Source organism: Emydura macquarii, unplaced genomic scaffold, assembly GCF_026122565.2.
Source record: "Emydura macquarii macquarii isolate MOO-44397 ecotype Brisbane River unplaced genomic scaffold, CSIRO-AGI_Emac_v2 contig_3517, whole genome shotgun sequence".
Taxonomy (NCBI): domain Eukaryota; kingdom Metazoa; phylum Chordata; order Testudines; family Chelidae; genus Emydura; species Emydura macquarii.
The window spans coordinates 2,784,577-2,801,196 of NW_027133654.1; the positions used below are offsets into that span (position 1 = coordinate 2,784,577).

Here is a 16,620-nt window from a genome sequence, read left to right on the forward strand (position 1 = left end):
TCTAATAATCACTTTTCTCATGCTGATGGAAGTCCAGTTCTACCAGATTTAGCTTTTATTCCAGTTAAAAGTACTTTACTGAGATGATACTCAGCTGAGTTGACACATCTTTTCTACATTGGGGTCCTGCTAGCATTATACAGAATATCATAACAAAAAAGGAATTTTTCAAAGCACAGATGACAAAGTATGAGAATGAGGGAGGTAAAAGCAAATTCACAGGCTATCTTATTAGCACCTATGAGCACGAACACGTATCAACAAAGTACAGTAGATTCATCTTAAAAGTGAGCTTCACAATGAAAATATTCTTTGCAATTATAAAAAAATTATTTCCTCTTCTACTTTGTTTTTTCCTGATTTATTCTTACCATCTTTCCTCCCCAGAGAGACTAATTTGCAGTAGAGATGGATGCTATTTCTGAGCCTGATCCCAATCCCACTAAAGTAGAACACAGCCATACCTTAGTTATTACCTTGACCCATCTCACTGACAGATATTTTTACACCTTTTTTGATTTAACATTATACCCATAGGACTGCTAAATATACTTGCAGCTCTGAGAAAGCTAATTGTCTGAGCTGAACAGCGGTCACCATTAAAAAGTTAACAATTGCAAATTGTTCATTTGAAAGCAAATCAGATATCATATTCTCATGCATATTTAGCACAGTAACATGGTATCTCTATTGGAAATTATTGACTTTTACTGGCCACCACTCCCTTTAGTTTGGATGTAATAATCCTCTAAATGATGTCAAAATCTTGATAGAACTGCAAGGGCAGGGTGTCACCAAAGATGCAAGTTTCAAATTATTGGTATATGTGGATCGGTGATTGCCTCAAATGTTGAAGATGATCCTTTAGCATTTTTAGTTTGATCTGGTGCACTGTATACAGTATAAATGTGTGGCAGGGTATTAGGCACTGTACACATCTGATTTGTGAACAATGCAAATACCATGACTGAGCATATGCATGTATATGGCAAGGAATGACAGAGGTATATGTGTAAAACAGAGAGAACTCTTTAAGGTTACTAAAATCATTCTTATATTATAAGCTTCTTGTAGCACAACCATATCTTACTTTATATTCTTTGCAGCACATGCTGACACTCAACAAATATTAATGATAAAATAAAACCAAAATGTGGTTTATCGAGACATTTAAGCTAAAACAGCTACTTTTACCAGGCACGCTGAGAATACCTATCTACTTTCTTTCCTGGGCCCTAATCTGCAGTAACTGCAAGGAGGTGAGAAGAGAGAAATGAAAAACAACACTGGGTCATAGGATATTTTGAAAGAGGAGGAAAAGTGGTTTGGACTTTCTACTTTTGAATTTTTAAATGTTGAACATAAAATAACAGCAGAAAGACAATATTTTTTAATAGTACAGAAAGTAAAGAGACCAGAGTGCCAATTATTGTTTATTAGGAAGTTAAATGTTATAAGATGTGTGTTGACAAGCATCAGCTCTTCAACACAGCAGTACTTAGTGTTATTGGCTCTGTTGGTCCTATCCCACAATAGATGCATTGATAGAAAAAAATTTATATGATACTATATAGTTAGATTTTGAGAAATAGCATGTGATCATGTATTTATAGGTTATATAGGAATGCACATGAGGGAAGAGTTAGGGTTGCATAATCAATCTAATTGTTTGTATTTCCTGATTTTGAGCAATTAAACTGAAAACCTTAATGTTATATGTATATTTTTAATCTAGAGAGAGAGAGACTCTGCGTGTGTGTAGATGCTCCTAATTTAACAAAAGAAAATACTACTCTGTGTTCAGTGAGCATTACAGCAGAGTTAAAAATCCACAGGAACAAGGAAATTCAGAGTTAAGACTGCCACAGCACATTTAATTCAGTCCCATTTTGCTGTAACGTCTCCATACAGACTTGCATCAACATATTTATTGTTTTCATCTTGATATTAACATTGTCATGCCATTTCAACTTCACTCCTAGACTTAAACTGATATTGTTTTGTTTTATGTTTCCTGCCTCCATATACTTCATTTGAAGTGCTGTTGTAACTGTGTTATACTTGCAGTGTTGGTTTAACAAGATCACACAAAACACTCACTCCTATTCAAATATATAGGAATGGACATGGTTGCAAGCATGCTCTAAAAAGAAAAGCGCTTTGCTAAAGCTCTGTTTCCAATATTTTTTTCCTAAAATACTGAAAAGATAAATTCCCTTAAATAACTTTTCTATAAAGTTATATACTATTTCAATTCATCTAGTTTTGTTTACACACCTGAGGGGGGAGTGACATCTTTGAAACAGTTGGAAATTAGTTTTTTCTATCTCTGTTATTAAAACAGTCCAATGCAATTAAATGATCGTTACAATCCAGGCTGAGAACCTGTTTAGCAGATTTGACTCTGAGGCAATTTGAAAGGTTGATATCTCAATCTCTTCTTCCAAGGTGGGGAAACTGAAAACACTCAACAAGTTGGGATATGCTCAGTAAGATAATTACATAACTACTGGTCCAAAATAACCAGGGGACAAATAAGGAAGTTATGAAATACGTCACTTGATCATCATGGCATGTTTATTTGTATCACTGAGGGATACATCTTTCCTCTTCCCTTTGACAACTGAGGGATTAGCCAGAACCAGTTTGGTTCCTTTGTGCGTCAGCAGCGGAAGTGCATCGGATTTCAGAGCCCATATAGAAGGTCTGGGACCATCAATGACTCATGCAGCACTGCTTCAAAGGGCATCACTCCATGTCCCCACTCAGTGACATGAGGTGGTCAGAACTGGTGAATTTTCCAGATTTATTATCTGTTGCTTTCTATGCAGCAGACAAACAGCAGTAATAGGCCTCAATACAGCTTTGGAGTAGCTCCACTAGTCGCTCCAGTAGCTGTCTAGCCTATGACAAAAGGATCTCTTCCCCTACTACTCCCTTCCCCATTACTTGAGCATTTTGCTAGGGTTGGGGGATGATAGAGTAAAATTATTGGTGTTTTATATCTGCTCACATTTTCTTTTCTTGATCTTGCATTTATTATTCAGGAAAAATGTCCATTGGCTTGAGGAGTTATTTCTAAGTGCCAGTACAGAGTATGGGATCCTTTCTTTAGAATAACCTAAGGATTAAACTGTGCATAAAGTTAAGCGACAAATTTATCAATTTTCATTTCAAAATCTTAGCACGCAGACTCAGAATGCTGAATTCTGCATTCTCCCTTTGACCGTAACAGGAGATGTGAACATTTAGTAGCAGATTTTTGGCTCTAAGATTTCTATAGGAATTGTAGGGTGACATTTCACTATTTCTGTCAGTGAACACAACTTTGCTCTGAAATTCAAATCTCTTGATACAAATTACAAAATTTAATCATATATTTTCCACAAGGAAACATTGGTTGTTTTCATAGATCCATTTAACTCTTGAATCTGGTATAGAGAGGACCATCAGGAGAAACCCCTGAAACAGCTAAACACAGGGTGGAATCCTGGGTTGGAATTTATTTTATGTTGATATTAGTTTCTTTGTTGATAAAGTCGAGTCTCTGAGATTGGGTGAAATTGACTCTATAAAGAGTGTGCAGACAATATTTGGAACAGGGCTGTATCTAGAATGTGTGTAAAACTGATGAATAAATCACTGAACCAAAATGAGATACTATAGGAAAATAAAATTGTATAGATAATAAAAGTGACAAATTGGGGGTGTCTGAGTACCTTTAATTGTTATTTATAAAGCCTCTGTCAAGAAACCAAATTCAACGTGTGGATCATTTCAATGGGACAAACCTTAGTTACATAACATATAATTGAGAGAGAACATCTTTTTAAGCATGCCATACAAGCAAGTCTCAGGATAACATCTCCTTCAGCTATCCAGATAATCAACAAGGAAAACAAATTATCCTCCAGATGTGCACACTGGGCTCCCACTGAAGTAGATGGAAGTTCATCATTCAACATGGGAAGGCAGAATTTGGCTTTTAGTTTCCCACCCTTTTACAGCCTTAAACAGGCAAGTTTTCTGCATCTTACTCTGTTAGCCAAAAGTCACATACATTCTATGAACTACCCATCTGAAACAGACTACTTGAATTATTATTTTTGTCTTTATTTTGCTCTTTAAAAACATAAATTAATAACTCTTCAAAGGAGAGACAACCAAATATTGTTTTGTAATGCAGGTCAAATAGGCTGCTCAATGTCTTCAACCTACCAACTAAGGACCAAATACTCACAAAAATGTCCCCCGAAATTGTGCCTGCAACAGTGCAAGAAAACAATATTTCCATATGGAAACAGGGTAACTGAGCAGCTAACTATCTCAAATGGAGGATCAAAAACACAGTTCCTCCTCGTACAATAAATCAGTTTAAATTGGGAAGATGAGAAAAGGGAAGAAAGGTAAAAGATAGCACCACTCAGATATTTATATTTACCAGATTTGTACAATGTACATATCACCCAGTCGCTGGGCATGTATACTGAAACTTATATTGTTTAATAACAACTAATAATTGAATTAGACTTTCAGCTTAGGATCCAGCTCTTTAGAGATCATCATCTATGTCCTTAGGCATAGCTTATGTAAATAGAGTAGCTGTACATTTTGTCCTGAAAGCCAAGAAACTCGGGTTTTGTCAGAGCAATGAGAGGAAGTTCTAGAATCAAGGGCATCCAGCAAGAGTCATTTCTTAGAGAGGTGTTAAAAATTCAAATCAGTATTTCATATTGGCTTTCACCAGTTACGAGGGACATGAATCCAACTCCAAAATTACTCCTCCATCACTTTTTATCAAATAGAATCAAGGGTTCCACAGAGTCATCTGTATAGCTTTATAACTGGGTAGATAGTGATCTTAGAGACAAACAGCAAGGAGGAAAAAATCATCTTAATAGTGAAAAATAAAATACCAGGGGAGCAAATTGCATGGGGTCTGGACCCCAATACCGCATTGGGGAGCAGACAGCCATACATTAAGGTCTGAACATCATTATTTTGGGTTCATATTCTGACTTGCCTGCTTCCCATACAGAGGCCACAGTATAATTTATGCGTGCCAAAAGCAAGAGTAAACTGCATAGGGCATGACAAAGAATGACCCTTCTGCAATTCCGATTGTGAAGGAATCACAGAAAGTTAATCGTCATACATTTTGTAATGTCTGAAGTAGAGCTTCATGCAGATTGGACTATCACTATTTTTGCAGACACACAGAACATGGAATAAGTGGATGGCATTCTACACTGGAGTTCTAATCTGACACCTGTATTCCTAAAGCTTTAACTTTTTCTCCTGTCTTGCAGGAGAGGGGTGTGGGTTTTTTAGAACTTATTGTGATTTGATAGACTTCAGCCTGCATGGCAGGAAATCCTCTGAAGAACATTCAGACCCAGGCATACCCAGATAGGCAGAACTAAGATTCTGTAATATTTGGTAGCTGTGATAATGGTAAGGTTTATATTTGTGGGTGGAAGAGTAGCGAGTATGTACTGTTAGGCTGCTTAACTTTTAATTTCCTTGCTTTTGTGGATTTGTGTCATGCATCTTATGTGTACACCAATTGTACCTGCTTCCAAACAATGTTTTTTGTGTATTAGTTTCCTAGACTTTTTTAATGCTTCATTAGTGGACATTGGACAAAAGTGTACAGACTTGTGGGAGGAAGAAATGCACCTGATCATGGAGTATATTTTACCTGTCAGTACCTGTGAATAAACTTTCATGTATCAGCAAAAAACTCCCTCTTCAGTAGGCTAAAATCTGATAGAAAAGTATAACTCCTGATGGAGCAGGTTGTTTTGTATGGGGAGATTTTGATGGACCAGTAAAAGCCCAGGTATCATTATGATAGTGTAATATTGATTATCACTTATTGCTAACAGCTGCCTTAGCCTAAGCATGACTGAGCCCCTTGCTCAAGCTTTGCCTGACTCTCTGCCCCTCCCTGATGAAGTCTGTGTTTTAGGAGAAAACGAGAAGCTTATCTATATTTACCCTCTAGGATGTTTGTGTCAAGGCCTCTCAGCATGCAGACTCTGCAAGAACACATCTGACTAATTAATAATCTGAGGAAACTTCTTGACTAGTCTTTGAAATTACTTGCCTAAAAAGTTTTTTTTTTTTTTTTTTTTTTTTTTGGACCTGTTACTGTCTTCAAACAAGGATAAATAAGGGGCAAGAAGTTTGGACTAGTTGGATATCTTCATGGACACATCCCAGGGTCCCCACCAGCAGACAGAACATTGGCCATTGGAAGGCTACCGCTGTACCACTCAAGAACCACACCAAACCTCAGTAATTATTGAGGGTTGGGGGTGTTTTACTAACCTGTTCCGGACATGTGTAAGTGCTTGAGATTGAATAAAGTATAGCTTTATGTGAGAGCACTCTTGTATTGTACTATTTGTGTCAACCATCTATCAGTCGGGTGGCTGTGTCTTCATTGATTTATTTCCTGATACCCCCCCACACAAAGTAAAGTTACTAAGAGCTTTGGGTTGAAAGAACCTTGGGTAACAGTATGTGTTCCCAGTCCTATCATGTGGCTGGAGTCTTGTGCCTATTGCCAGGAGCCCAACCATCAAATTACGATTGTGTGTGCATACCTGGCCCCAATTAACCTACCAGGTTCGTGTGTGTCTCAGCCTCCATCAATCAGGTTTGTATGCACAGTGCATAAACTTTCAATTATCAGGAGAACAACAGTTAAAAATGATCCAAAATCCAACACTCAAACTAGTTCTTGCACTAGATCTACTCTGGACACACCAATCTAGCAATTTTGGGTAGATAATGTTTTATTAATAGATGTCAGACAACAATGAAAAATAAGACTGCCAAGCAAAAACTTCAGCTTGATCCCAAATTCAAAAGCTTCTATTAAAAATGTGTGATGAGAAACCATACAAAGTTTATGTAGGAAATTCAATGGACATAAAAACTAACTCTGTGTGAATTTTCACACTTCCTGGCTACATACTTTTTGAGAAAAACAGGAATAAATGCCCATTTTAAGCCCATTTTAGAATGTAACCCTAACTATGGAGCTGCTACATGATGCCCTGAAGATAATAACTATTTTCACTGAACATGTTAAAAATATTTTAGATTAAATGACTAACATAGTCACTTAATCTACAATTCTATATCTAGACTTTTTCATTTAATGGAGGAATTTGGAAAGAGCGCTAATCTACTCCAAAGAATTTAAATTCCAAAAAAGATAACACACTTGATATTATGCTGTGAAGAACACTGGAACTATGACTTTGCTGGATGCATCAGCAGCATGTTCCTGGACTAATACAGTGCCACAAAGCTGGCTCGTGTAAAGGAAAGCAAAAGTAGGACTGTATTCCCTTCCGATCTGAAGAAGAACAGTTTCAACTATAGAAATTAAATAGAGTAATAACTGGAAATGATGCAAACTGATATTTCTTGTGACAAGGCTAGTAATCATTTTTAAAAGTACCATTGGCAAGAATATTAAGATAATGATATGAAAAAATACCATTTTCCCTAGAAGAGAAAAATGTTTTTGTATTTAACTAGGACAAAAAGTTTCATGTTGCATAATCCTTGGAGTGTTAAGAAGAATACATTTTTGTTCAGATGAAGGATGCTATGAAGATAAGTTATGCTAAAGCTGAAAATAGTGAGAAATGTTTTAAAGACCCTTTGTATGAAGTTACCCAAGATGTTGAGTCTAACAAAGCAAAAAGTCACAAAATTAGACCCAGACAAATACACATACTCTTTTTTTTTTTTTACCTTGCTGCGTTGCGATCCTGTGACCTTAAGGAAGGGTGAGGACAAGAAGTGAAATAGCAATAAGAAAAAATATCCAGAAATATTTTGCAGATAACTGATTGATCAAACACATATGCAGATCTCCTGTCTCTTATTTCTGTGCTTTAGTCAAAAGACCATGTGTCCCCTTACACAGTGATCACTATTAAAAAGTCAGCTTTAATCTACAGTAAATAGAGTAGTGTCTGAGTTACTGCAGTTATTTCCTATTCTAAACATAGGAAACATGTGCTAACTGTGGATAAATATTGACCTTTTCTTAACAGTCATTGCTGAGTCATTACTGAGATGCAAATATTTTATGAATTACTGCTACTGTATATACGTATTATTATTGCAACAAACACTACACTCTTTCAATATTTCTTACCCATCCAAACTCAGTCACCACTGGAAATCTTGTCAGCCTGTTCTCATCAGATTTTCAGAATAATTTGTGGTTCAGGACAGCAATTGAACTGTTACATGTTTGTTTCTGTTCCTTTTTTAAGGTTCACTCATCAATTTTATATTATATACTGTATCTTTTCTTTCTTTGTTTTACTACTATGAATCTGATGACTCATATTTGCCAGTCCAGTTTCTGACATGCAGTTCATTTACATAATAAGTTGCAGGAAGCCATGAAGTAAGAAACATAAATGTCAGTTAGAAGTTATGAAACAACGTTTAATATGAAACAAGAAACAAAATGGAACTACAGACTTACTTCAAAACTCTTCACTTCTTCTTCACCATCATCATCCTCTTCATCATGACAACTCTGAGACCAGGTAAAAATAAAACATTCACAAATAAAGTTTGCTTTTAAAAAAAAATAACATGGCCCCATCTTACTATACACTAAAATTCCCTCAATCGCTCTCACATCTGTTTATTAAAAGGTAAATGCAAAAGATGGGGGAAAGTTACCTTTGCCATAATGTCAGCATAAGCCATATAAAGAAAATCTTCCTCCAGTTTGCTAGGAAATAGAAGGGTGGAGGAGAAGAAGGGGAGAGATATTGTAACCATTAATTTTAATATAACAGTTCCATAAACTTAAAACCGGCAAATATTCAGAAAAAGACCAGAAAATTGAATATTTTTTAATAATTCCAGTTTCCAACAGCACACCTTTTTACATAGGATGTCTTCAATTTTTATTTTTAAGTTCCTTTAAATTTTTTATACAGGTATTTCTGTTCCTCAGTTAATTATAAGGATCTTTTCAGGAAGTAAGCAACTAATGAACAAAGACTGGATGAACAGTGAAATTGACTACATACATAATGCTGAACGAACGAACAAACAAACTGAAAATAGAATTTTTTTTTCTAACTTCTTTCAGTTGTACGATTGTTTAAAGTTACTTCTATCTATATTGTAAATCCAGCACTTTCAGATAATATACTTTCAATGTGGAGTACAGATATGACTGAGCACACCACGGGACAGATTTTCAACAGCATCCATAAATGTAACATCGAAGTTTGTAGGCATATCCGTTTGTTTGCAGAAAATTCTATGTGCCTGCTTCTCAGTTATGCTAAGTCCTTTTTATACCATTCTGGCAATGTAATTAAGCATCAAGCCCCACATGTGCATGCTCATGCAAATTCCATTAGTGCTTGCTTAGCTATGTTATTTGCACATATGACATTTGCATGGCAAACAGATGCAATTTTAAAAATGGAAGCAGCTGGAAATGGAGACATTTTACAGACCCTCACACCAACCTTACCTTTTTTCAGTTAAGGCTGTTCGACTGAAAAGCAGAATAAGCTGATGCAGAGGATCAACTCTTTTAATGCCTTCATCTTCCTCTGGTGGCTCCTCTCCAGGTTTCTGTGGGGAAAGAAAATTGGAATAGAAGAAAATGTATTCTACATTATCTGTTGTAAAATCTGTCTTATCCAGCAAAAGTCTTATTAGATATATCATAATAATGTCTATAACTTGAGCTCTCAATGGATGAATGATTAGTACTGAACCCCTCCTAGATGGCTAGGATTTAAAAGTCCAGCTCCATGGAGTATCTTTGGGAACAGATAGGCTAGAATCCTGAACACACCCAGACCATGAAAGTTTATAGATTTAGAATGATCCTGGGCTGTGCCCACTGCATCGTCCCATTCGTTATGAAAGCTACCTCCTATTCCCTGGATACCACCCCAATCCATACCACTGCTGCCTTCAAGATTAAGTTGGGGGGGTTGCCTGAACGCACTATAGGCTACTACACTCAGGCACTCACTATCTCCTTCTTCCTTACTGAAACAACCTGCCTCAGCAGAGTGAAGAATGGTTCCCTGTTGCTACTACTTTATGGTGCCTACAGTACTCTGCCAACCACGCTGTTTCTTGCTCCCTAAAGAGCCCGATGGATTGTGTAGTGGAGGACGGGCTGTAATCCATACTCACGGTCCTCCCCATCATGTCTATCAACAACAGTATTAAAGTTGGAAAGGATGAACATTTTTGTTGTTAATGTAGATTTTTTCTCTCACTTTAAAGCTGTAAATTGACCTGGTTGGCAATTTTTTCTTTTAGGTTTACACGGCCTACTGAGGATTGACTTTTCTTTTTACAATTATTAACAAACTGGCAGTTACCAGAGCAGCACCTGAAGGTTTGAATTTGAAAGTATCTTCAAAGCATTATATTTAACCTGGACTTCTGACCCTTCATGAGTTAGTAGAAAACCATTTTTCATTTGCCAGCATAGTACTTCATATCGTTTCAGTTTCCAAACCAGAGGTCCCCAAAACTGTACTATGTTGACCATCTGTGTTCCACAGAACACTTGGTGGTGGTTCAAGGAGAACTGGGTGAGTACATGGTGCTGGTTCCCCCTTGTTTCCTCCTGCTAAATTACATTAAAATACAGATAAAAATACTTCCAACGCATTGCCAAGATTAATTTTCCATGTCAACAATTGTTGTCGTCACAGGCACATTATTTGATCACAGTGGGAGGGGGCTGGCCACATGATGATGACAAGGAGGACAGGTGTTCAAAAGATGGTCTGTTAATAAGCGTTAAGTGGTGGACATTATGAAAAAGTTTAGGAACCCCTGCTTTAAAAATCGGAAAAAAGAAACCCTCATGGAAAATACACTGGAGCTATATTGTACTCTGAAATATACATGTGCAACTCCCATTGAAGTCAAAGAGAGGTAAGTAGCATATTGGGGCAGAACACAGCAAATTCTATTTTATAAAACTTTGATTATATAGGAGCATTTTTGCATTTTTCCTTTGCTCTTTATTATTCAGGGTATCTGCTAATAATTCATTTTCTCCTGAGATACGTAAGAACGGCCATACTGGATCAGACCAATGATCCACCTAGACCAGTATCCTGTCTTCTGACAGTGGCCAATGCCAGGTGCTTCAGAGGGAATGAACAGAACAGGCACTCACTGAGCGATCCATCCCGTCATCCACTCCATGGGTTTATTTAATTCTTTTTTGTACCCCATTATACTTTTGGCCTTCACAACATCCCCTGGCAATAAATTCTACAGGTTGATTGTGCATTGTGTGAAGAAGTATTTCCTTTTGTTGGTTTTAAACCTGCTGCCTATTAATATCACTGGGTGACCCCTAGTTCTTGTGTTATGTGAAGAAGTAAATAACATTTCCTTGTTCACTTTCTCCACACCATTCATGATTTTATAGACCTCTATCATATGCCCCTTAGATATCTTTTTTTCCCCAAGATGAAAAGTCCCAGTCTATTTAATCTCTCCCCATACAGAAACTGTTCTATACCCTTAATTGTTTTTGTTGCCCTTCTCCATACCTTTTCCAATTCTAATATATCTTTTCTGAGACTGGGCTACCAGAACTACACACAATATTCAATGTGAGTGCATACCAGGGATTTGTATAGTGGCATCATGATATTTTTTGTCTTATCATCTATCCCTTTCCTAGTGGTTCCAAATCTTTATTCCTTAGATGAATTTATAATTCTCTCTTTCTGACTGTGGAGCATGAATTCAGGTGGGGAATAAGGAGCAATAACCATTTTTATTTTTAAAACAAAACACGATCCAGTTTTAAAATGTCTTTAGTCACAAAGTGCAAGGAAGAGACGCAAAACACACAGAATACATAAGGAATTTTAAATGTAATTAGAAAGTATTTCAAAGTTGCTCACAAGGAATCAGCTGCTCACTTTTGACTTTTCAAAGAAAATGGGGACTTTCCCTTAGTTACAAATTAAAGCAGAAATTCACCCCTATGCAAAAGGTCAGCAAGAGCTATATTTTCTGTAACTTTATTAACCACATTGTTTTTTTAAAAAAAGTAAATTTTGTAAATACCATAAGATAATTCTATTCTTCTAAAAGGAAAAAAGATGTAAGACCTAAATTGCTTTGTGAATTTGTTCTTGAAGCCCTTTCTCAGGCAAAACACTAAATCACTTTCCATTATAAGGACTAAGGCCAAATAATCCTGTGAGGAAAAGCCAGCTAAGCCTGAAAAAGTCCACAAACAGCAAGAACAACAATTTGCATTCCAAGAACCTCAAAGCATTTATAACACTTATAAATGCATCCTCACAGCTTCTTTGTCATCCTCATTATTCCTGTTTTACAGATGAAGAAACCGAAATGTTAAAAGAGATCCTGGGTCAGGTTCTCTATTCTGCTTCAGTCTCTTTGCATCACTGTGATGATGAAAAGGGGCTAGTAAGCCAGCTTTAATGGCTAGCTGTAGATTCCATACACAGATGGCACAGAAATGGCTTCTATGCTATCCACTTCTAGCCCTCTAATATAGAGGTTGTCGCCAGAGTGCTGCTACATTCCTGCTATCTGTAGCTGGTGTACCAGTCCCTTGGGCAACAGCCAGCAGGTGTAGCTTAAGAGCGGATATAGGACTGCTCTAAACTGTGTAGATCAATACAGAACTGGTCCAATGATCAGGGAGCTACAAATGGCTCATTCACCCCCATTCTCTCCACTCAGCTGTACCAAGTACTTACTGGATGAAGCTGAGGGTTAGGCTCCTATCTTGTCAGATATGGCACTGCCTGTCTCATAAAGCCTTTTATTTCACTCAAAATGATAGAAATGGGCTAATTTAGTCACTGATGTTATTATCCAGGACCAGGAGGGTGCACGTATATTTCCAATTCAAGTCAGTGCTTACAACAGATAACAATGTCCGAATAATGGAAATTATAATTGTAATAATATTTGATCATCATAGTGGTCCCTCCTTGGGCTTGTTATTCTTCATTCTCTTTAATTAAATGACAACTTTCTATAACCTGTGATTTCATCATCCAAAATACCTGCCTCAAGTTATAAAAACTGTTCAAGATAAAGGGTGGAAATTGTGTTAATTTTTAATCTACAATATTAGATTTCAAAGGTCTAATGCAAATTAAACGGAGGATCAAATCTGCCAATGACTGAATTAAGTGGAATTCATTGCATTATTAGACTGTAGTCTGGAAATGAGAACAAATGGATTTTCTGGTGTTTCTGGGTAAGGGTTTTAATTTTCAATGTATTAATTAATAAAGTTTTGATTTATATTTATTTAAATGTAAAATTCATTACCTGAGCAACTTAACAAAAGTGTGTAAAACAAATGCTCTAGCAAGTCTTTTGGGGAAGTTATATGGCCTGCGTTATACAGGTGGTCAGACTAAATGATCACACCCTTCTTGCATTGGAATCTATGAAAAAATTAATTAGAAACATTTTTAATGATAGTGTATCTAAACATTGAAGTGCCACAAAATATAAGTTGAGTTGCACTAAAATAAATTGATTCAGTATCATTCCTGTTAAATAATTGCAATCAGTAATGGTCTCTCAACATGGTTTATTGCCAGAAGTCATATGAATTCAGGTGCCCATGTAATCTGCATTTTACATTGAACATAGGAACAGTTTTTTGTAACAGAAAATAAAAACTAGGGTGGCATTGTATGCCATCTGATTTAATTTCAGATAAGCTCCCCTGCTTGTAGTAGAGCACCACACACAAAATGTATTTTTTTTAAAAAAGATAAAAAACCCATAATTTATTTTTGTGATAATTTTCAACAGTGAAGGTTTTCAAGTTTTTGGTCGCCTGCAGTTTCTTTTTTTACAACTATCATGCTGCAGCATGACCCTGGTGTGAGACTTCAGGCTGGGACCAAGATTGTCCTTCACCTTGTGAAGGGGAGCGGCACACAGAAATGTATTGATGCTGATATCATCACCTCTTACATTAAAGTGTGACAATGTTGAAACATTTCCAGGAGGAGAAATACAGCTTTGGCAGGTGAATCCACTACATTGTTAGTGTCACCCTTTCGATGTATCACATTGGTAGGGCTGTGCTTTCCTTCTCGGTTTAGCAGCTGTGGCAAGTCTGTGACTGGAATAATCGCATTTTGAATAGCAAAATATTGATCGATAGGTGGGATTTTGAGAAGCCAGAGAAGAGGGAGCTGGAAAAGGTGAATTCCATTTCTATTTTGGAGAAAAGGGCAAATGAGTAAATATAATTATTTCCTTTCATGAGAAATTTTCCAGATTACTTTGGCTTTTATAGCAAGTGTCTGAAACCCTGGGCTGGCCTTCTGCATGTGAACAGGGTACTTGGGCCCTTAAGGAGCTTCTAAGATTGGGAAACTGTGTATTGTGATCTATGGTGCTAACTTCAACAGTTCCTTCCTCCTCCTACACAAGCCAGCAAAACAGAGCTGCCCGCTATTAAAGGGCGCTGCAGAAGCCAACTGCTTTGTATTCCCCCAAAGGCATACTAATGTGAGACATCTAACCACCTGCTGGTACAGAGTTCCTTCTGATCTTCCCAAAACATATACACACATCAAGCTGACATGGGGAGGAAAGGTGGCGAGATAATGAAGAGAGAGCCCTTTGTGTTATTTTAAGTTAATTACTGTACCAGCTGTTTGCATGCACGCACATGCCTTGCTGTCAAAGGGCTGTCACTTCTTGCAATTTTGAGCAATGTCTCTGGGGTCACAAAGCAGTTCTGACAGCAAGGGTCAATGTAAAGACTTTATATTATATTGTGGTTAATTCATCTATAAAAAAATTATGTTTCCTTTTTCAAAGCTCTTATGCTTATTTTTTTTCTCCCTTCTCTTCTCCAGGCTATTGTGCCCTGCTATTTTAATTTTGAAAGAGAGCCCAAATACATGGGGATGGATATTACAGAAACAAATTCATACATGAAATATCACCAGAGTGCATCTATTTTCCAGTCTCTCTCTCTCTCAGTCAATGAATGAATGATGCAGCAGTAGCCCACCCAAGAAGCTGAGCTTCTGTGTATTCTCCTGGCTGCAAGGTTAGTTGCACATTAGTGGATTCTAGTTTTAAAGGTTTTGCAGGAGCAGCGCATGTCTGTGAACAGCATGAGTTAAGTTCAGTTTGGGAAACCAGAGCAGTTTAGAAGTTTAGCAGTCTGAAATTAGGCTGTGTGTATTGCTGTAAACAACTATAATAATTTTATCCACTGTTTACTTCCAAAGACCAGGAACTATTCTTTAAGTATTCTTGTAGATGCTTTCATTTGTAAGCATTTTTAAAAGGCACTAGCTGCTATTAAATGCATTACCCTCTTTGTGTGTCTCAATGTATTAAATTATATCTGCAATAAAAATATGTATTTTTATGAACTCTTCTGTGCTCTCATCTGTCTGAAGAATATAATTAACAGCATTAAGCCAAAATAGGCAGTGAAGTCACGTAACACTATACACACAAGAGAGAAAAGGACCAATGTTATGCATAGGTAGAGGAAACAAGGACCAGTTATGCATGGAGAAGAGTCTGATTATGCTCAGATCACTCTAACATCTTCTATTGTTTAGTTTATTTATAAATCATTTTCCGACTTCTCATAACCCTACTCGATTTTACCAATAAAAAAACAGGGAAACGGGGGAAACACCTTTCATTTCTTTTTACAGCAATGTTTATAGACACATTCTGTTTCATCTTTAGAAATCTTCAGAATTGCTCAAAGCTATCAAAGACAATATCAATAAAATGATTGTTAACATTTGCTTTTAAACTGTATCTCATCTTTTGAATATATTACAAAAAGTGGAGAAATTTATTTTATTATAAAGTTGCTGAAAGCTAGATTCTGAATGAATTATTTTTAATTAGCCTGTTGTAAAGAGTTATTGTAGACAAGTAAGTACATTGTTAAATATTTTCTTGTATTTACAACTGCTGTCCGTGAATTAGAATTCTAATCTAATCAGGAAAATTTTATTTTATACTCACAATGTAATGCATCGCACTTATTACAAAAAGGGATCACCAGAAAACTGACTTCAACAAAAATAACTAGTTTTTAAAACTTTGGCAAGAAAAAATTATCTTGCCTACTAGTGGAAATTTCATTGACATTTTGGCAATTTACTGATCATATTCCCTCTTCTATTTCAATCTTCATCTGCTTCAAAACAGTTCACAATCTTTCGCATCATAAATTGAAAACAGTTAAAATCAAATTAAACATTTTATTTCTTAATCATAATAGCCCAGTTTGCATCCCCTGTGTATGGAGGGGGACCCTTCACAAAATATTAAGACTCCACCTGACTTCAGTGTGCATTGGATTGGGCCCTCAGGCTGAAAGGTGGAGCTGAGTCATCTCCAGAGGATTGGTTCCCTTCATCCAAGCCCCACAGAGTGGGAGGGGACCAGCAGTGGACAAGAACACAGAGCCTATTTGCAGATGGCTCTCAGGATCTGAGAGGTTTGGAGCAGGAATCATGGCCTTTCTTGCAGGGCTCAGGCTCTATCAGGCCCTGATAGATTTTC

The 16,620-nt window shown here is 36.7% G+C and overlaps 1 protein-coding gene across 16 annotated transcripts in view; it reads right to left on the reverse strand.

Moving 5' to 3' along the window:
- Nucleotides 1-16,620, reverse strand: part of RYR2 (ryanodine receptor 2) — a 646,139-nt gene that overhangs the window by 88,220 nt on the left and 541,299 nt on the right. For all 16 annotated transcript variants that reach the window (XM_067535799.1, XM_067535792.1, XM_067535786.1 and 13 more), the window contains 3 exons: nt 9,539-9,642; nt 8,728-8,779; nt 8,525-8,578 (listed from right to left, as the gene is read on the reverse strand). In XM_067535799.1, coding sequence (XP_067391900.1) covers nt 8,525-8,578; nt 8,728-8,779; nt 9,539-9,642 — 210 coding nt within the window. The remainder of the gene's footprint in view (nt 1-8,524; nt 8,579-8,727; nt 8,780-9,538; nt 9,643-16,620) is intronic.